This window comes from Cataglyphis hispanica, chromosome 13 (assembly GCF_021464435.1).
Source record: "Cataglyphis hispanica isolate Lineage 1 chromosome 13, ULB_Chis1_1.0, whole genome shotgun sequence".
Taxonomy (NCBI): domain Eukaryota; kingdom Metazoa; phylum Arthropoda; class Insecta; order Hymenoptera; family Formicidae; genus Cataglyphis; species Cataglyphis hispanica.
Window position 1 is genome coordinate 2,696,158 of NC_065966.1, and position 22,259 is coordinate 2,718,416.

A 22,259-nucleotide genomic window follows, 5' to 3' on the forward strand; every position below is an offset into this window, starting at 1 on the left:
ATGTTTGCATCGATGATTACTTAGTCAAACAAAAGGAAAGTCTGTTTGTGCGCGAGCGTTTTATTTATCCTTACGTCGTTTAAACATTGCACAAAATGCGGAACTAAGACGTTATCTTTCTCGTTATTACCGGTTCTGATTGCGCGTTTGCGCAACACATTTTTGTGTTTATAATTTGTTCCTTAATGAGAAAAAAGAATAATGAGAAAAATTGCAATGAGCATAAAATATTCATTAGCGCTGAAAGAGATGTGAATGGGAAAAAAAGAGTATTTACCAAATATATATTCTGAAATGAAAGCAATGACTCAATATAAGGAGAAGCATTTGTTCTTGAGACAAATAATTTTTTGATATTGATTACTTTATTGGCATCGATTAACAATTTAATATAATAATTTATAATAATAAATTTAAAAATATTAATAAATAAATAAATAATTTCATAACATGAGGCTGTAAATTATACTACATTGTAACTAAAAAAATTTGTGGAATTGTAAAAAAAAAGAACAAGCATTTTTTCTTGCATATAGAAATAATTATTAAACGAAAATTGCAACAATTAATGAATACACTATATATACATACACATTTTGTATAATTAATAATTTAGCGAAAATTGCAAAGTTGGATCTCGATTTATGGTATGTTTACTGTAGTTGATAGTTGCTCGAGTGTTTTGCATACATCGTTGAGAACTTTTGCTCTGAAGTAAAATGCGGAGCCACCGCATAAATCCCCACGTGGATACAAGTCCACAAATTGTATCCGCAATTAAGAAAGTGGACGGAAAGTCGATAATTACATTCTACGATCTTCTAAAGTTCTCAAAGATTCTTCGAATACTCTGTTAATTAAAGATTAGAATATTTAATTTGCTGATAGAAGACCAATACATATGTTGCGCTCCAATAAAAAGTTTTACAGCATTCGAATGAGTTATTCCATTGGAATACAAAATTAATTTATCTCTCTCTCTCATTAAAAAAAAGACATTAAAAACTGACATCTTTATATTTATTAAAAGATATTTTTTTTTAAATCAACAATGTGCAAGAAATTCTTTTATCTTTATTTTAAATTTTATGTGTTTGTATTCTTCGTTATTATATAATTTATGCTTATCTTTATTAATTATTTATTAATTATTTTATTAATTACTTATTTTATATATATACGAAATGTATATCATTATATGGCTATAAAATAAATCACAAGTAATGCGTTCTTTATTTTGATGTTAAAAAATTATCTGCATAATTAGCTTATTCTTAACAAAAATTATATGATAATTAGATATAATTGATTTTATATATCGCGTATTAAATATCTGAGTATAATTATGTGGGGTCTACGAGCTTGAAACCTGCGATAAAGATGCGTGATATGAGAATAAATAAACGGGATGAGCAGCGGAGGAGATCGTCATTTAATTTCACTTGGGATTTTCCAGTCCATTTCACCGTCGCGCCCTTTCAACCCTTTATTATCTCCGACGAACCGCTGCTATCAGCGAATCCCTCTCGCACACATTTTCACCGCGGCCGAATCTTTTTGTGTACCGGCATCGCCAAGCACGTAATATTACCCGCTCGCGTGGATCAAGCCTGACAAAGCCAGGCTCTTTAACGTACCCTTTCTTCTTTTTTTCCTTTCCCCCTCTCTCTCTCTCCGCTTGAAGCGATTTCTGTGTCGTCATTGCGACGGAGGCGCATAACGCTTTCCGTTAATTGCATACGGGAGTTGCGCGCGCGGCCTGTTTTCTGACAAGAAAACCACAGAGCATTCTAAATTAATGCTTTTCGTTAACGCGTGTCCCTCCGGGACCACGGCCGTATGCAATTATAACCCGTTCTCTCCCGGAATGCGACAGTCCCGACACGACAGTTCCTCCGCTGGGATAATAACGAAGATAGAAGCAGGGAGAGGCGTTGTAAAAGGGTGGCGTTCGCGTTTTATCTAAACGATCGCCGGTCCATCGAAACGATCGCAGATTGATTTTATTGGACGTGGATCATTGGAGCATCTCGTCGGTGAAGCTTCCGTGGGGAATAGAAACGTATACTCGCAATGTACATAATGGAAGTCGCCGCAATTGAGACACGCGAACCGTCAAGGAGATGCGTATATAGGCGAGAAATTTCTTCGCTGCCATTCCCTTACTGATCTTCGATATGTTAGCTATGATGCCCTCTCGATGAAGTATACTGATATTTTATTTACAACATTTGACAAAATTTAATTCTACAGCATTGACTACAACTATTATAGAAATGTTGTATAATGTTCTTTCTTTTTCTATTTTTGCAAAAATATATCGAATCTGTTCCAAGTCGTGTCTAGATCTATGGCTTTCGCAGATTTTTCAATTTCGGGAGAAAAAAAATTTGGAAATTTGAAGCTCTCATTCAGAAACATCGTGATTTCATACTTTATCTTATATATGTGAATCGTTAGAAATATGGCACTTAGGAGAATCATATAATTCATATTGAGTCATTGAGTTATAATGAAAATTTCAACGCGCCGCTTTGAAGCCCTAATTATTTATCGCCGTTAGCAGATTCGCTCGGGGATAATAAAAAAAAAAAAAATTCCACGCACTGTATAAATTACCGATAATCCGTAATTAACAATTTATATTTTTGATCGTTAAAACTTGTGCCGGATATCAACCTTTGATGTCCTTATTTGGATGCGGCCTCCATTACGAAACTCGAAATAATTACATCGCAAATTTATTTACATGCTAATAAAGCAATCTTACAACGCTGTGTATATTTAAAATAAAATAATCTGTGTCATGGGATTCATCGTCGGGCAACAATGCACAGCAATTAAAAGTCCGTATTTATGGAAAAATGGTCCCTTTGTTAACGTGCAAGAAACGTATTTCAAACGAAACATTTTTTGACGTAATTGTATAAAATAAAAAAAAAAATATATAAATATTGGCAGTATTTCAACGTATTGGATATATGTATATTGTAATCAAAATTAATTAATTATAATACATTAAATTTTTAACATAAAATAGTCGAACAATGGATGTTCAAGACAGGAAACTTAGAAAATAATCGAAATAAAAATCGAAAACGTTTTTCCCGCGAAGAGAGTCTCTTCTTGAGTAATTTTACATCATTACGCGTAAATTTAAATCTTTTATCATAATATTTAAATACTGCGACTTTAGCTCATTAGCGTAATTGTAAGCCAGCAATTGTAACCTGACTCCTGAATAATATGTGTTTGCGTTGGCAAATGGCGAACGTAAAGTGGGGCACTTTTTAATTGCCAGATAGTTGCGCGATAGTCCAAATTAATGCTTCTCGTTGGAACTGGACCAGCGCTGCTCGTGAGTAGCAATTATAATCGTCCTGTGGGAACGTGACAGGCAAAGGATACGAGAAAGAGAGACAGAAGTGGGAGAGGGAAAAGAGAGAAAGAATAATGCACGAAAACGAGAAATATTTTTTTTCGCGGTAACCATTATACGAAGACAAATTAATGGCGCTGAGGGCCGTATATAACGCTTGGTAGAAATATCCTTTCGCTCATTTTTTGTAATACGTGCTCCACACTCTCTCTCTCTCTCTCTCTCTCTCTCTTTTCCGGTCTTTAGAGCTAAACGTATATTTTTACTACATTTAGTCGGCTGACGTACCACCATATTTTATCGCTTGCCGTGTCCGGTGCCCCGGAATAATTCGAGTGCGGTTTTGCAGCGTGACAAATGTTTCATTAACCGCTGTCATTTCTCACAGTGTCATCTAGTGATAACTGTAGGGACAATCGCGTAGGAATGAGGCAGGTCTTCAAGCGTTTTTTGTAACGTCCGTGCTTATTTCAATGTGAAAAATGAAATCTCCTACAAAAACGACTAGCAAGACCCCAGGCAGACACGACAATTTTATATATTGCGGTGAATACATAACTGTATTCACTTTATCCGTTTTCTTGAATAATGTTGCTTCGTTCTTAACATACATCATTTACAACATCATTATTAATCACAATACTATTCAAGCATTGCCAAGAAAACAACAACTCAATTTTTTTCATCGATTAACAATACATTACGTGTAAAAAAAAAAAAGTGTATGTGACTTGTGACTAATAATATTATATAAAATATTAATTTCATAAAAATAATTACATCACCATATTATTGTATATTTATTTTATTTGCGATAAACAGATATTTACTTTTAACTTACACTCTTCGATACTCTAAAAAATGTTAGCTCGCCGTAAAACTATTAACCCCAATTAATTCCAGAGGACAATTCTTGGAATGACGCTCACAGAACAACGGATCTTCGTGCCAAGTATCATTATTAATGTACAATCTGAAAGTAACAAAAGACGATTAACAATGTAATTAAAATTAATATATTTCGGCACTCTTACCTTACGAATAATTTCAATATCTTTCCTATAACGCCATCCTGCTGCCTCGTGTACCGTAACGCTTGACAGACATTCTTCAATAAGCAAGAACGACCGTCGAAACCGTGACTGAAACATTTATCGTAATTTATTTAAACACAACCAGAAAAGAGATATGCATTATCGAGATAAAAACGAAGTTTTAATTACAATCAATTTAATCACGGTAATTACGATACTGGAACAAATCAATGATATCGAGAAATAATGATTTAATAAATCCAATAAGCGTTAAAAACTCGTTAGGAAGGGTTCAAAATCATTGAAAAATAATGAATATCGTAGAAATTTATTGCGGTGTCACATTTAGCTCAATTATTTAATTATCCTAATTGCACCTGTTACTAATTGTCTAATTATAAGAATATATAAATTAATTTTCTTCGATTGTGTCTAGAAAGTCGATGCACGGAAAACGGCATTGAACTATTGACGGTTGCCTGTGATCCCACTGGCAACGGATGTCTTCGGTCAGTCGGCCGGAAATACATTCCCGCATCATCCTTTTAACCGCTTGATCAACACCTACGACCACTGTCTCACCTATGATCACATTTCTCTCGCTATCTTTCCCGCTCCCTCGCGACTGTCACCATTCTTACATTATATAGCTCGACTATTTACAGTATTTATTACCTTTCGTATACGAGCTCGGCGCACTCGTGAATGTCAGGTAGGGACCGGATGTTGCGATAGTCGCCGGTGGTGGGCAGTTGCCATGTCGTCTTAAAGCCCGACGCTTGCGCAAAGATGGTCGTGTAGGGGAGTGAGTTTATCTTGTAGTTCAGCCGATACTGAAAGATCATTTATTCACCGTGAATGCCAGAGTTATTTTATAACTCTCGTTCTCTTCAACTGTCGGCCAAACAAGAGTCTGAATTCTCGCGTGGCCTTTCCGAGATGACGCATCTAGCCGTATAAAATAATTGCGAGAATACTCTGGAGAGATATATTTAAATATTCTAGTACCAATATATTTTAGTGTCTCGATATATTCAACGTCCATAAATTGGAATCGAATAAAATAGATAGTCGAATAATTTGAGAACGTTTGATGCAGCTACTGAAATATTTATAAATTAATTTTATTATGTGATTATCGAAAGTGAAATAATTTTAAATAGATTTGACACATTCTGCACATACAAAAGACTTCTTTGAGAACAGGATCGGGAGAAGGAACGCGAAATTGCGCGCTGAAAATCGTGCGAAATTTCACTTACGAAATTCGAAATCGTAACTTTGTATCAAAGGAGTGCAGAAATATATGAAATTTCCGGCGTAATCGTTTTAAGAGAACAATTTTCTGAATTTTCCATCGGCCGTTCAATTCGCCATGGAAATTCGCCGAGAAAATTCAGTTTTCGTCTCTTATCCAGGTTATTCTATTGTAAATTACTTTCCCGTCTGAAGCAATTGTAAAAACGCATTGTAACGTTACACTGTAATTCTTTTGCGCCACGTATAATTTTCTTTTCTCTCACCCCCTCGTGATTTTATCTTTACGTTCGTCCATAAATAATGACACACTTATCGTGAAATTGCGTCTCCGCGTCGCCGCGATTTTTACGAGTTATTCCCTCATTATCCGCGCGAGCAATACAGCGAGAAAATCTCCCGCGCCGCTTATCGATTTCTTCCGTAAATAAAGTTCTCGGACATCAACTTGTTCTAAGAATATAGAAAATATTTAAGAGACATTATATAAATTTTATTATAATGTTGTTTTCGCTTTCTTCAGTCTTATTCCCTTTCATTTATGAAAATGCTAAATATACATATAAATTTTATATATAAATCATTGGAGTACAAAATTATTGAAATTTCGATAGACTTGAAGGATAACAAAGTCTCTTATTTCATCGCAGCATTTAGTATCATAGGTATCAAAATACGGAATATTCTACATCGCGAGATATATACTGAATCGTCTAACAATAGTCTTGAACTGGTTATTCACTAGTGCGTCTATTCTAAATGGCGCTTGATCTCCTCGACGTATTTCCTCCTCGGAGCAAGAAGCTGCCACGGGGATGGAAGCATCGTGCCGGTTTCGCGGCGCCTATTAACCGGCGCGTGAATCGCGCCCTGCTATTTCTCCCCGTGTAAACGCGACGGAAGGATGGTGTCGCCTGGATCTGGCAAGCCGTTTGTCAGTCGCGCGCATTCCGCCACCTTACCACCTCTGTTTCTTAACGGCCGAAAATACGATAAGGCGATCAGATTTATGCGCCCCTCGCGCCAGCCCATCGAGACGAAATATGTATGGGCGCTCTGGATCGTTGGATGTGTGTGCGTGCGTATGTGTGTGTGTCTATAATTTTCCGGCAGTGCTCTATCGCTACCAAAACGCGTTCTCGGACTTGCAAGGTAGAGGGTAAAAAGCTGGATGGACGGAGAACGTGACGGTCGCAAAATTTTGCGCATTTATCGTCGAAAGTTTAAAAGATACTCAATAGATGAAGCATTCTCTGAATTATAATGAGCGATTATTAACTTGCTGTACTTTTAATTAACTCCGCGATTAAAGATTTGTAAATATATCAAGGTGGTAGATATTTACCGCTAAACAAATATTTCGCTCAATTTATTTATTTAAAGTGGAAACAATTGAAACAATGAAAGATGGGAATTATCATTCTGTTATTGGCATATTTACAATATACGATAATTATTCAACAATCTGTATGTATATATTTCTTGTATTGAAATTTATATTAATAATATATATTAATATAAATTTCAATACAAATTTATATTAATAATACGAAATTTATATTAATAATATAACTTAACAGATTATTCTGATCGACATAAAAAATGTTACATTAAATTTTTTTAAGAAATAGTTTTTTTTTTTGAAAACGTCAATAATAAAAAATGCAGTCATGTTTTTCGTCTCGTGTAAAACTGCTCAAATAGCAGCAAAAATTATTAATATATAAATATATATTAATAATTGATGGTGTATCAAACGAAATATTCAGAATTTCTATTATTATTTATATTACTAATTTATATAATTTTATAATGTAATATAATTTATAATTTATTTTAAAATTAAAAAAATTTTATTTAAAATTAAAAAATTTTATTTAAAGTTTATTTTAAAATTGAAAAGCTCAATATTTAAATCGATCAACTTTTCAAACCTGACTAAATTTATACTATTTGAGCAGTTTTTACACGAGACGAAAAACATGACTGCATTTTTTATTATTGACGTTTTCAAAGAAAAAAAAAAAAAAAAAACAATTTATTTTCTTAAAAAAAAATTTAATGTAACATTTTTTTATGTCGATCAGAATAATCTGTTAAGTGTTGCCATATATACGGCGCTATACATAGACTGGTTGTAACGAGACAACGTTGATTCATGCATATTGATCCTAAGCCCTGTTTCCGCCATACATCGGATAATGTATACGGTAAACACGGCGCGTATCATCGATATCGCGGTGCACTTCGTCGTAAGTGCACCGGATCATCACGGGCTGCATAATTCTTCTGTCATACAAGTTGGCCCAAATGCTCGGATCTTTCAGAGAGAGACACCTGCTATTTTCTTAAGCAACAAAAACATATTCCCTCCTGCTCGTGTCGCATTTAATTCTATCATTTCAAAGAGCAATTCTATATTTATAATATCATCATCATCACAATTGCGTCTCTGCAAATCAGAATCACTTTCTTCGTCTCGTCAATGCAAATCTCTACTCGTACGATTCGCGTACATTAAGAGACGTCAATTAAATATAAAAATATAAAAAAATGTCTTTAATTCTAAAGATTATTAAAGATGAAAAAATTGCGACAGCAAAAATACATACGTGAACAGACGATTTTTACATTACGTTGCACATTTTGATACCAGTATATTTTAATCGTTGCATTCTCTTACATTTGCGATACCACCGATCAATTTCTATCGATCTGAATTTTTTTTTTTATTTGTACGTACTTATCGTACGAGAACGCGAAAAGCGCGCAAGTTTCATTCCGTATTAATAGCCCACACTATCGTGCTTCAAAATATGTCCGCCATCCGGTAGCTTCATGCCTTTTAAAGTGAAAATACGGATGTAGCCCCGATCGGTTTACATTATAGCGAGTCTCGTGTACATATAGCGCATAAATTTATCTCTCGTGTTCTCTCCCTCTCCTTTTCTCTCTCTCTCTCTGCAACGGCACACTAGACGCTGCATAAACAGTGCCAATGCCATGCGCTGGCACGGATGATACGGGATGTTATTCAACATTGATTCTTATATGGCTTTTTACGACCCGTTCGAACGAACGATCCATTTACCTGCCATTGATGCACCATGTTCCTTTAATATGTCGAAATTGCGAGTGAAGCTTTTTTTTTTCACGGAAGTGAAATAGATGGATTTCCATCTATTTTACGTTCTCTCCCTCTTCCTGTATTCCCCAATCCCGGAGATGGAAATAATTCGCATACTTTCATTAATACCGCGTGGAAACTATAGTTTATTACATTCCGTAAAATGTAATAATTGGTATTGGCTAACGTATCCGCGCATTTTTCAAAACGCACGTTTCGAATAATTTACAATTAATTATAATACGATTAACATACAAAAATTACGATTGATTTATGATGCTGAATTGTAGAGTAGATTTTTCTATAATCACTCGCATAATCGTGCAGAATTATTATTCGATTTTTTTCTATATTTGAAACGTACATTTCAACAAATTCCTGTGTTTCGTATGAAGAGAAATAAATCTCTTGCTTATTTTAACTTTCAAAACGGAAAATTTAGCAGAGAATACGTAGCAGAAAACAAAAACATTAGTTTGACAAGTTTCAAAAAATGCTGCTTACGACTGTCAAAAATAATATTGCAATATTCAACAAACAAGTTTATTCTTAGAGGAGTCACGTAGCGGGTATTTCTAAAAAAAATAAGATTTAACATTTATTTGCATTACGTTTGACGGACGAAGCCGGATGCGAAATCGTATAAATTATAAAAGGTGAGGAAGATATTATTTTGCGCGTGCACACAGCTGTTTCATGAAAGACGAAAAAAGCAAGCACTTCATTGCATTTGAATATCGAAATTCGGGAAAAGCAACCGGTGCGAAAAAAGAGAGAGAAAGACAGAGACAGAGAAAGAGAGGCTGCGATTTGTACAAAAATAAATGGCAGAAAAATCGAAATAATCGAAGCGAATTACTGCGTGCGTGGAAATCCGCGTAAAAAATTCCGCAAATTTCTTCATTGGACAGATACGTTTTCGCATATTTCGTCCAACAGGATAATGAGAATGTAATTAATTTAAAATGATATATTCATCGGCATCTCTCGATTGTACAATGCAAATGCAAAATATTTCCAATAACATTCTTCGAGCGATAAATTCGATTGGGCGGAATATATTTATATGAATATATATATTGTATTTTACAATAATGTCAATATTTTCTGTCACATTGAAATTGGACTACGTATTTTGAATGTGCGATAATATCCGTTCTGCATTAGAATTTTGATTTAGAAAATCAAAGCGGGATTATCATTGGCAAAAAGAAACTGTGAAAGTATTGCGATCTTCGATTTCTTTATATCATCGTGTATATAGCATTAGATTCTCTTTTAATTATATTAATGATGCAATTGTGCTTGAAAACAGCTGATGTATACAAATGTTAATTAGATTACATCAATTTTACAACATCAGGTAATATCCATTACTTGGTTAACGGTCTTTTACTCCTAATTTTTACGTTACGATTTTTCCCACGAATGCGAAAAATTGTGAAATCGATGGTGTTCCCACTAGACCGTCAAAAATTTGATAAATTGTCAATTTAACGTTTGTTAATTTTTTCGTGCCAAGTTTTTTTACGGTACAAACTAGTTTCCAGTAGTTCGCGTTTTACTTTGCCCCATCAACTCAGCATGTTGCCTTTTTAATTCAATTTTCTTTTTTTTCGATTTTAATTCTCTTGATAATAATTTTCCGTGTGATCTGTTCATCCTTCACTTTACGTAATTTATTTATTTTACAACTTTGCCAACTTTTGATTAAAAGACATATAAAGTTATTTTTTTTTCAGTTTTATGCACAAATTACATAAACAAAAATACTTAAAATATTTTTATTTCCTCTTATAATTATTTTGATGAATAACGAGTCAACTTTTTGTTTAAAACATATATAAAGTTACATTTGCGATAAGATTTTAAATATGAAATAAAGAAATATCTTCTATTAAACAACAGTTTCTCTATTGTCAAATTGTGCAAAATTAAACTGTATTTAAAAAGTAACGTTAAATGATGTTAATAGCGGTAGATTTAATGTTAAAAAATAATGTCCCCCTAAAAATCATACAATATGGTTTGCTTAAGCTTATAATAAAAAAAAAAAAAAAGAAAAGGGAGAAAATATTACGTGACACTTACGAAAAAGGTGCTGCCTTTGCGGAAGGCTAGAGCCCTAATCGGTCTTCCGGATTGTGCGAACCCCAAGTTTGCGAGAAGGATGAAGTAGACACCGCTGGAGAATGACGGGCACATAATCAGCACTATCTCGTAACTTGGTCGAAGACAGAGAGGGGGACTCGGGGACGAGGAGTTCTTAGGACAAAGTTATATTGTGAAATCCGTTTCGAGTTCTGTGCGTCGGAGTTTCCGACGTGACACGCTTTACGCCAGAATCCACCGACGCTTATCTCGAACAACCACTACGATCGTTCGTGCTAACATTTACAACGTAAGCCGGGCAACCTCCCTCTTAGCCGTTTTCGACCTCCTTACTATAGACTCGCCCAACTCGTATGCGAATTATAAGGAGCGTGGTTAGCGTAGTTAATTTCGTGAGATACAACGGTCGTTTAATTTCGACCGCGTGTAGTATTTCGACTACGTAAATTATTACCGTTGAGACAAGGATACATTGACCTTTACGCGCTTCCAGGATCAATCAATTATCAGTATCGCAGTGTAAGTAACACATCTAACTGTATTCGTTGCATGTTTGCATTTCGAATAGAAAATTATTTGCGACACGATTCAGAGTTAGTTTGTCGTCTTTATTAAAATCTCCACACAGCTAACGTGTTAAATGTGCGAAATACACCGGTTGTGTGATTTAGCTCGAGCGTAACTAAACGCGATGATTTTCTGCACCACGAGTTTTCCACCGTGTGTCAAATCCTTCTTTTCATTCGCACATCAATTTCGTTTGATATTTTGGCCATTCATTCGGCTCAATACGATTTAATTGATCGGTGAAGCGTCTTGTAAACGAATCGTAAAATATACAAATTCTTTCAACCAGAAATAAATATGTAGACATTTAAGTGATATTTATTAAAAGAAAATTAAATCGATTATTTTAATATTTTTTATTAATATTAACTATTATTATACACGTGCACTTTTATACTAAAATATTTTGTAAAAGATATGTATAAACTAAAATAAGGCTTATTGATGCAAACACATAAAAAAAAAAAAATCAAATTATTACACTACAACTTTATTATAGTAAATATCAGAATATTTGCAGCTAGTATTCTTTGCACTCGATTTATTTCAATTTTTAATTTTTGATTGCTCTTTATTCACTACCATGTAGTAGTTTCTGTGTCAAGTTTTGTTAGTGGAAATTATATAATACAATTTTTTATGAGATCACTTTTGAGATTTGATCTAGAATTCCTTGACCAGACAAACACGATTCATAGATTAACGCACAATCATAATTTTTTTGTCCAAATTCTAACGCTTCCAAGTATTCGGAATTTAAGGATGAATTATTTCCTTGTTGAGGCCTAAAATTTAATGAACATTGTATCTCAAAATCTTTGAAATATAATAATATAAAAATTGGTATAAAAATATAAAAATTTTTTTACGTGAGCAAGAGATGCAGTAATTCTCCCACGAGTCCTTCGTCCTTTAAAGGCGCCATCGCTGCTTCGCATATACTTTTTTTCATGCATTCCCTTCCATCTATTCCTTTTCTGGAAATTACAAAAAAGAAAATTCAATTACATACATGTGAATTATCTCTTTGAATTTCTGTGCACCTTTTTAGATTGAGTTTATAATCATTCGAGATGCATCTACACGTACATAACATGATAAATTTTCACGCTGTCATCGCGGATATCATATTCCTCTGCAGTATGCGAATATTCAAAATAGAGAACTATCTCACCTCTCAAGCTGCCCCTCTAAGAGCCTGTAGACAGTGAACCTTTCGTCCCAGTTAACACTTTCGCGACGTCGTCGTGACGAATTTTTGAAGAACTCCGTGAAGAAGGTCGCGTTCTGCGGCAAGACGTATTGGAACTGAAAATTCTGCCCGTAAACCAAAGTTCTGCCCGCGAGTTCTACGGGCACTGCATATCCCACGATGAGCTTAGCAAATATAATGCATAAATAAATATATTTGCATAAATATATAGCATCATGGAAATATTAAATATGCAGTCATTTACAAGTTATTTTTGCTATTTTTAATATATTACTTATTATTAAAAATATTATAAAAAAACATAATTAAAATATTTTTAATACGGCACTTACAATCATTTTTAATGCATACATACATATAAATAAGTGTTTTAATAGAGATTTAGATCACAATAAAAATAAAATATCTGTTTAACAAAAAAACGTGAGTGTTTGAAACACACAAATTAATAAAATTTAAAAAAAAAATATTTAATTAAAGGCAATGACTCTCTTGTAAAATCTTCTACAAAATTGCGTCGCGAAATTCCAAGTAAGATAACCGCGGAACAGAGCAAACGAGTTTGCACATTTCTAAAAGAGCTTAGAGGATCTCGCGATCACGCTCTTGAAATATTTCCTTTTCTTTTATCCTCGAAAATATAAAAGATCTATCTCGAGCGATCGAGATAAAAGCGCGAGCTTTTCCGGACTTGGTCGGAGGATAAAAAATATGCGCCGCGAGTGGATCTATCGCGAGAGGAGGTAGTTTACTCGTTCGGAAAAGTATAGACCGAAGCAATGCGAGGAGAAACGGAGGGGAATTAATTTTGTGATTTTCTTGGATGATAGTCAGGGAACGAGGGGAGCGAGGAAGAGAAAACGCGGTCGCAGCGGAGTAAGTTAATGCCGAGCGGCGTCACCGGTGCTCTCTTGATGGCATCTCGCAATAAACATAAAATTTCATATGCGCGGCAGTATCTAGTTGTAAGGAAAAGAATTGACCGCGATGGGCGGAGGAGGACTCGCGAATTCATTTTAGAGATTACGCGTCGTCGTAAATCAATCTCGCGAAAACGGAGAAGCAAAAATCCGACCTAGCCCGAGCATCGAGCGGTAAAAAGGAATGAAATGCGAAGGAGTATCAATAACGATATCGGCGTCTATTGGATATAAAGATGCGACTGGCGATGACCGCAGCTCGTACATTCCCGGAGAAGATCGATGACTAATCGGAATAAATACGAGAGAGAAGACAAGATTGCGTTTCAAAGAGAGCGAGAAGAAAAAAGAAATGGTCGCAAGATACCGATCTGTCGTTTTGCGAAATGTATGCGAAGATTTGATTCTAATGAACGTAAAGCATAAAAAATATTATAGGGAAACATTCGAAATAAACTTGCCCAGTTAGCTATAATATTTGGATGGTGTGCCTTTTCGTGTTCCCAAGAGAAGACCTCTACCCTTATGCTATTTTCGTAACCTGCAGATGACAGAGCAGTTATATACATCTCTCTGGCGACACGCCAAACCTGTATTTCCTCTTCCTATTAGTTTTTATAACGCGCGAGGCTCCTACTTTGGTTAGATGCTTCGCTATTATTTACACAAAAGCTAACATTGCCAAGATGCATTGCCAGTTTTATGTTGTTACTTGGCGCTTTCCCTTCTTGAAAAACATTACAAAAATATTAACAATATCAATATTTGAATTTTAATAATGATCTTTTAATTAAATATTTATTTTATATGTAAAATTATTTTTAATATTGAAAATTGAAATTGCCTATAATATCTATGCTCAAAAAAGTAAACTGATTTTTGTTATACATTGCTTTATATTAATAACATAAATTGTTTTGATTGACTTTTTATTACCGCAAATGTCTCTTGCTTTGTCTTCGTTATTATTATAAATTGTGCAACGTTTTCGCTATCTGGTTGCATCGATGGAATCTGAATTTTCCCACGAGAGATGTACCGATTGCATCTTGCTACTTGTAGAAATCAAGAGACGAGATCGATATCCCTATTCTAAATATCTTCCCGGCGGGGAAAACGAACGCAAAACTGCGCCCGCAGCATCTCCTTCTCTTCGCGATCGCTGCCGTATTTTCGGGATGCATTTACATGAGGAATCTCTTGAGCTCTGCAGAGCGATCGCGACGCGCTTTGTTTCAACAATCTCGAATGTTTACATGGGAATTTACCTTTTACTCCGGATATATTGCGCATTTGTTAAAACGTGCGACGGGAATACCAATTTTCAGAAGAAATACAAACGTCTCTTGTTAAATTGGTACGCGGCAGCCAAGAGAGTTTCAAGCTTCCCTCACGATATTTAACGGCTGTTGTAATCCGGATATCGCTTCATCGAGCACGCAATAAAACAGTGGCATTCGTGAAATGTATTCGAACTACGCTTTGATCACGACTCGCTGCATTTTCCGCTAGAACGATATTACTTACAGAATGTAATATCTCGCAGAATAACGCTGAATTGAAAAAGAAGAGATTTAACTGCCGACATTGCCCTCTCCCCTTTGCTCGCATCGCAAATCACAATCAAGCCCCGACATCATTTCTTCCGCGAGTTTACACGTGCGGTGACCCGAAACGCGTTCAATCCGCTTTCCCCCTTTGGTCGCCCGCGTTTTGAAGCAAACATTCAAATATTTACAATTGTCGTGCTGCCTCCGGGATTAAAGACACTCCTTCCACGAAAGGAAATGGCAATCGGCGACTAACTCGCGTTATAAGTAACGCGAACAATCGATGTCGATTTACTTCGTCGTCTTTATATCAGCGTATATTTTGACGTCTCTTTCTACGTGCATTGACCTAAATACAATTTGCCTTTTTCATACATTTACGTTTTACGTTATGCATACGGAATTTTTTATATTTCCTTTTTAAAAAATGGTAAAAAATACGTAGCTAAATGCAAACAATAATCCGCGTATTGTCAAAGTTCTAGAGCATTGCGTTTTCTTTTGATTATTTTCAGCCTTTCTCTCGATAAAAAGAAAGAAAGAAAGAAAAAGAAAGAAAGAAAGACAGAGAAAGTATTATCAGAGAATAGAATTTTGCTAAGGCAGCGAGAATCAAAACAAACAACTCATCATGATATCGAGCTTTGTTTCATCCGCCGTAAGGACGGGCAGTGCGGCTAAAGTTTTTCTATTTAATTAGAGAATTTGAGAACGCTGACATAAAACCGCAGTTAATTATCAATCGCGTTCTGTGGTGAACAATCGCATCGGGACTTCTTTGCCAATTAAATTTATTCTTCCGCTTCTCGCGCTGTCGCGAGACATTAAAAGCGCTATTATCGATGACTCTGTTAAAATTGTGTTAAGAAAAATTTAGCGCATTTTCTCACCTTGTTCACGAAATCATTTTAATTTCAATATTTGTTAATAGAGTTGGTTAAAATCAATTTATAGAGTTTCAAACATTACACGCGTGTGAGACAGCAATTTTTATTTAGAATTTTAATATTTAAAATAATAAATTAGTCATAAATAATTATTGTAAAAATATTTAAATTTATATACAACACACATTTTGTTTCAGTATCTTTTACATATGATAAATTGCAAAATATCTCCAGTACGGAAACTTTTATTTATTTATTTATTATGATTAAATAATAAATTAAATATTTCATAGATTTTAATTAAATTGTCATTTAATAACATGAAACGTTTGAAAGGATAATGTTACGCCGATAACTACGCAAATTAAATACTCACTTAACGATTGATACTAAAATGGCGGAACACGTGTTAAACTAATTATGTTTAAAACTTGTTCAAGAAATGTTTCTTTGAGTATCCGAAACGGAAAGTTTGTTTTAGCGAAATCCAGATTACAAGGTAACTACGGAAATCTACCACATCCAAAGATAGGAAGTATCATTAGCCTGTTGGATGGAAGATAGTTGCCGCGATATAGAATACGCGCCTTCAAAAGAGGATTCACTCCCACTCGGTTCAACCATGCGGAATATTATGTCCTGAGAATCGTAATTAGTTAGCGCGTCCTTTAGAAGATATTTAAAGAAATTTTCAAATATGCGCATCAAAAACTTCAAAAATTAGTTTGTAAACTAATCAGGAATCTCTTTTCAACTATCTTGAGGCGAAAAATCTCGCTCTAAATATTTGACATTTGAATAATAAAATTAAAGCAAAAACAAAACAATATTTTTAATGGCATTTATTTAAGAAACAAGATTTTTTTAAAGACCAAAAAGGATTTAGAGATTAAAATACCTTGAATGTTCCTCCATATGGATAGACAATCGGCGGTGGATATAATATCTGTCTTCTCTGTCTGGAAGCGAAACTTTCATCTTTCCAACGATATAATACAAGCAAGATGAACAGAAATACCTTTTTCGCCATTTAAATCTAATAAAATTGTAAAAAAAAAAAAACATATATAATATATTTATTTTATTTCATACAAATATATTTCAATTTATTATTTTTTTATTTAAGCATGAAGATCTAAGTGTTTGCCTATTTTTGATATTACTTCTTTTATGTACTGTCTTTACTGTCAACACTTTTAATAGTAAAATAGATATATTTGAGAAAAATATGCTTTAAAACAGAGTATAAACAGAGATAAGCTTTTTTTGAATTTTTGATTTAATAACTATCAATTTCGATTGAAAGCTGTACTCTCTGCATAGTTTCACATTCGTCATTTATCGCATTGCAATTTCTGTCTAAAATTGGCCACTTTTCACTCATGCAAAAAATATTATTTAAAATTGTTTTGTATTTTATCAACTCAATTTTCTCTGTATCTGTACACCGTGCTTCTCTTTGAGACACATAGAGTCACTCATTAAAAGTCCATATCACGTATTCGTCTACAAACAACAGGATAATATTACTTTATGGTGATAGTATATGACGCAAAAGATGATTTTCATCATTTTTCATCAAAGAAAAAATAATGAAAATAAGAATTTGTATTTTTATAATTCAGGTTTTAATTATTATATATATATATATATATCTACAAAGATTACATTTATTTTAACTGTGAAAGAATAAATGAAATATATATATATAATACAAATTATATATCATAAAATTAACAATTTTATTATCAATTCGACTCATCACTTTAATATATAAAAACATTTAAAACAGAAAATTCCTTTATAAGTTGAATAAGATTGCGAAATCTACACTTTTTTATATAAAAATTGCGGACATTTGGAGCAGTTGGAGAATCTTTTATTATTAGAGACATAGTGAATAAAATCGAAGATCGACTTACATAATAATCTTTACGTTTCACGACTATCACGACTGTCACACACTCGCCCGAGTCGATCCTATTGGATTCTATGGGGGATAAGAAGCGAAACTCACGAGCAGCGGCAAATATGCCATAATCCCGAAGCCGAAAGCAGCACGATTCTTAAACCCGCGGCGTATTCTACGGATAAAATGTACGCTGCCAAGACGAATGAATTTGTATTCAGGTGTAACCCGCGGGTGGCCGGCGTTAAATATAGCTACCTTTATCAAGGGCGCGATTTATGACGGCTTTTATGGCCCGCCCTGTATAAGTATCGCGTCGTTTTTCGCACTTTTCCCCGTGGCGAGTATAACCGTGCCGAAAAAGGAGCGACTTGCGGTAAATAACTCGCCTGGCGTCCGGAAAAGTTTTTGACCATTGCTCGAAGGGAAAGACCTCTTGAGGTGTCGCGGATTCGTCGTTGTTTCCGGCGTTTTTCTCTTAAGCTCGCTTCGCGACAAGTATTATGTCACATTAAAACCTTACTTAGGTTTCTTCTCGCACACGGCTACATAAATTTAAATTCAAATAAATCGCGTGCCATTTCATGCGAACAGTGTAGACCTTATTTACTTCTCGGCAAATATAACGTATAAGATCGTAAGCTCACTTTTTTAACGCTTATATATCCTTTAGTAATAAATATGACTTGACGTAAATTGCAGGAGTTTGCAGCAGAACACTGTTAGGACTAATCAATGTTTAATATATGTAAAAAAAAACAGAATAACTATATAAATTTAATAAATGACTTATAAATTTTGAACAACGTAAGTGAAAATATCGTAGAAATATCTTTAAACCGTAATACCGACCGTAATAGTTTGTAGACAACATGTGTTTCATCTGATGGCGTACCTTTAATCTTATGACTGAGAATACAGACTCGCTGCAGTAGCGGCGCATACGTACGCTTGTCTGACTTTAACCGGCCGCTTCCACTTCCTCCGTTTCGGAACTCCTATAGCGGCGCACGTGGCCCGTCTCGTGGAAATTAACGTAAATTCGCAGAGCCGCACGAATTGCTTGCTCAGCGAGTCGACACCTGCGATGAATTATAGCCAAATACGCTCAAATAATTTCGTGCGCAACGGACAGTCTCGGGGCAGTCATGGTCTAAAGAGGATCTGGAGGATGTTCTTGAAATTAAACGGATAATGCTTTTGAAACTCGGGCAATTTTTGTCGTTTGCTTTTTGTGATAAAATATTAGTTATTTCTATTACACAATCTACACTTTTGAATAATCAGTTTTCTAGAATAGCGTGCAATTTTGAAATTTACAGAAATAAGATAAATGCTCGCTTTCTTGTTATAAATAGCTTTAAATATTTTATTGAATTACATACATCATTTTTTTTTTCTAAAATGTATTTTATAAAAAAGGAGAGAGAGTGCGACGTAACAACATAGAAAAATGTTTTATTAATTAAAATACTTTTTTAATCATTTTTTTTTTATTATGCGAAAAATCATATGAAATGTTTTATAAATTCTCTTTTTCTTTTTATAACCGGAGTACTTTTTATAAAAAAATTTATTTGATGTTTGCATAAAATAAAATACATGAAAATGTTCATAGAGATTCTTTTTACTTTAATAATCTTGAAAGTAACAACTGTTGATAAAAATGGATTTGATTCGTAACTCTAAATTTATTTTCGTATAATTCCAATATAATTCCCTTTGTCTTCAATCATTACTCGTGCGCATATTAACAAGTAATTATAAAAAAGAAATTTCAAATGTAAAATACATTTGTGTATTTACCGAATATTATATTTCATCGTTAAATTTAGGATTACAGTCCCCACCGGGTGAATTAATCTTCCACCTGTATTATATTTTATCTACTTATGCTCTCTCGTAATTCCCTCGCTTTTTTCACATGTTGTACGAGCAAAAATGAGACACGCGCAATGTCAGACAGCAATTAATCATCGTTACGCAAATTATTTTTACATTCCGCACGTCTGTTCTTTCACTCAACATTTCAAATTTAATTCTCATCACTTCCGCGCGTCGGAAAAACAACGCGTTGATAATGCAGAGTAAAGCCTCTCTCATAAGTGTGACAGTAGTTAAAGTAGTTAAAGTTAATGCTAAGACTTACTTCGAACAATGGTGGTGAAAACGCGCTCGGAAAGTAACAGCCGGATACCATCGCGAGAGATAGATGGCCATCTACTGTTCATCCTCTCCTGCTTCAAATGTTTGTCAGTTCTGCCTTTGTAATCACTGTTTGCTGAAAGTTGTCACCACCCCGTCCCAGGTGAGAATGCCCGCGACAAGTTCCGGATAAGAGACGTTGCGCGCGGAATAAGTTTTGGGAACAGGAAGATTACGCGATTTCAAGCCCCGAGAAACGCGAAGAAGGGGGTGGCATTAGAAGATAGAGAGGGAGAAGAAAATGGAATAATGCGAAATAAAGAGAAAGATGAAAGGCCAGATGAGATAAATAAAGATAGGATCGAAAGAGGAAAGAAGGGAAGAAGAGAATGTAAACCGACGCGCAACTAAGCAAAGAAAGAGACATTATTCTATGTCTCGCGGGGGATAAATCTCCTTAGAGTTAATGACTTGCAAAGTTTTAATCGATGCGCTATAATAAAATTATATAATGCCACGTTATGCAAAATAAGGCGGGAGTAATCTTACTTCTGATACTTTGCACTCGAGATGTTTCGGGCGCGGACGAAAAATTGTGGGAGAAAAGGTGGAGATAAATGAAGATGGAAACAGGGGAGACAATAAAGCGGTTGAACGAAATTGGATAGTAAACGGAGAAAAAGCCTTCCGTCTCGCCCAGCACAGAGGAAACACTGGGTAAGATGGATCTCCGGAACCATCTTACTCCATTTCTTTCGCTGAAAATTGCGCATAACGTTATCTACGAATAGTTAATTGTTTAATTAATTAATTCCAACCGTACATGTAATCCTCTAGCGCGCCATTCTATTGTAACATTATACTATTATATCGCAAATGTAACCGTTAATCCCAGGAGCGTAATATGTTTAACACTAGGTACGCTGCACAATACGATCCCCGAAAGCGCCGAGGGCATAAAATTAGGTCATTCTCGTAAAAAAAAAATTCCATGTTTGCATATAAATTATTTTATTAGACATTATTTAATTAGACACGTCTTTTTTCTGTAAAACCTCAAATTTTTTAATGATAGCAAAATATTTTATTATAATTATGTAAATCCCTCTGAAATCTCTCTTTTGTTATGCAGAGTCTGTTTTTTTTTTTATTTTAAAAATGTGCAGCAAAGTTATTATCTTGTCAACAAACTTTCAATTTTTTATAGCAACGTAGTTTTGCGGCAAGACTGAAAATTAAAATTCAGTTAAAGTAAAGTCCACTTGAAATTAACTCTCTAAAGAATGCGCTTTTTTCTTTTATCTCTTAAGACTTAAGTTCGCGGAAATCTCTTCGTACAGCTAAAGGATCGTTAATCTTTCGATACTCGCTAACAAAAATCGACTCTAAATCTTCCAAGGAATAGTGTTATGGGTCTATTCTAGGGCGCTCTATATATATATAGGACATGTGGAGGTGCGTGACTGAACGCACTCCATCATCGTCTAGAGGAGAAACTATCGCGAGTTGATGGATCTTTCACGAAGTGCCTCCGTGGCTGCGCATGAAGTACCAGATACATACATACGTAAGCTTCGACGGTGCGAGACAGGCGGAAGGAAGAGACGTTAAAAGATAGCGGACACGAGGAGGGACCGGAAGAGGAAGAACGATAAAGAAAGAGAAGAAGGAAAAGGGACGAGGATAGATACGGTATTTACGAATCCAGATAAAAAATCCGAAAGAAGATACGTACGAGAAAAAAAATCAGTCGCTGAATAACGCTTTTCGAGTTATCTTATGGGGTGAGACCAGAGAGTTGAATTTATTTAGTACTCTTGTTGTTCCTTCTTTAGTGTTTACGATCATATCATCATTGCAAACCAATATTTTTTGATAAAAAGCAGTTCTCTCTTAAATTTAATTAAATTGCGATAGCGTTTCAGAAATTTTATTAACGTTAACATTTTATTAATATATACATATTCATATAAATAAACTCCTTTAAAACAATTTTAATCAAGGATATTCAATCTGTTTAAATTTGCATCTGTTTTGCAAATATTATATTTGTATCTTCTCGTGTGCATTTTAAAAACACAGATATAAAAATGTAGGAAATGTAGAATAAGTGAAAGTAATGGAATTTAAAATGCATGCGCTTCGTTTTGTAGAGAACG

At 34.5% G+C, this 22,259-nt stretch overlaps 3 protein-coding genes across 5 annotated transcripts in view; 1 reads left to right on the top strand and 2 right to left on the bottom strand.

The window, feature by feature from the left end:
* Positions 1-22,259, top strand: part of LOC126853918 (phospholipid-transporting ATPase IF-like) — a 179,181-nt gene that overhangs the window by 61,546 nt on the left and 95,376 nt on the right. The gene's annotated exons all lie outside the window — the stretch shown is intronic.
* Positions 4,170-11,239, bottom strand: LOC126853993 (uncharacterized). Its single transcript, XM_050600303.1, has 4 exons — positions 10,889-11,239; positions 5,089-5,246; positions 4,414-4,521; positions 4,170-4,352 (listed from the first exon to the last, which is right to left on the bottom strand). Exons 1-4 carry the CDS (start codon positions 11,000-11,002, stop codon positions 4,244-4,246), a joined length of 489 nt encoding a protein of 162 aa, XP_050456260.1. The 5' UTR covers positions 11,003-11,239; the 3' UTR covers positions 4,170-4,243.
* LOC126853986 (uncharacterized) lies at positions 11,930-20,148 on the bottom strand. Of its 2 annotated transcripts, XM_050600296.1 has the most exons (6): positions 20,105-20,148; positions 18,851-19,119; positions 16,945-17,082; positions 12,651-12,853; positions 12,346-12,453; positions 11,930-12,261 (listed from the first exon to the last, which is right to left on the bottom strand). In XM_050600296.1, the coding sequence occupies exons 3-6, from the start codon at positions 17,074-17,076 to the stop codon at positions 12,114-12,116; spliced, it is 591 nt and encodes a 196-aa protein (XP_050456253.1). In that variant the 5' UTR covers positions 17,077-17,082; positions 18,851-19,119; positions 20,105-20,148; the 3' UTR covers positions 11,930-12,113. The 2 variants fall into 2 exon arrangements, with proteins under 2 accessions (XP_050456253.1, XP_050456254.1); XM_050600297.1 differs by lacking the exon at positions 16,945-17,082.

What these genes read in the sequence shown, in the direction of transcription:
- LOC126853993 (XM_050600303.1), bottom strand. Translation starts at nt 11,002, where the DNA reads ATGTGCCCGTCATTCTCCAGCGGTGTCTACTTCATCCTTCTCGCAAAC. An exon ending in GCAAAGGCAGCACCTTTTTC is followed by an intron (nt 5,247 to 10,888) that starts GTAAGTGTCACG and finishes ATGATCTTTCAG; the next exon opens with TATCGGCTGAACTACAAGAT. An exon ending in ATATTGAAATTATTCGTAAG is followed by an intron (nt 4,353 to 4,413) that starts GTAAGAGTGCCG and finishes TGTTACTTTCAG; the next exon opens with ATTGTACATTAATAATGATA.
- LOC126853986 (XM_050600296.1), bottom strand. Translation starts at nt 17,076, where the DNA reads ATGGCGAAAAAGGTATTTCTGTTCATCTTGCTTGTATTATATCGTTGG. An exon ending in CATATGGAGGAACATTCAAG is followed by an intron (nt 12,854 to 16,944) that starts GTATTTTAATCT and finishes ATATTTGCTAAG; the next exon opens with CTCATCGTGGGATATGCAGT. An exon ending in TTACTGCATCTCTTGCTCAC is followed by an intron (nt 12,262 to 12,345) that starts GTAAAAAAATTT and finishes ATTAAATTTTAG; the next exon opens with GCCTCAACAAGGAAATAATT.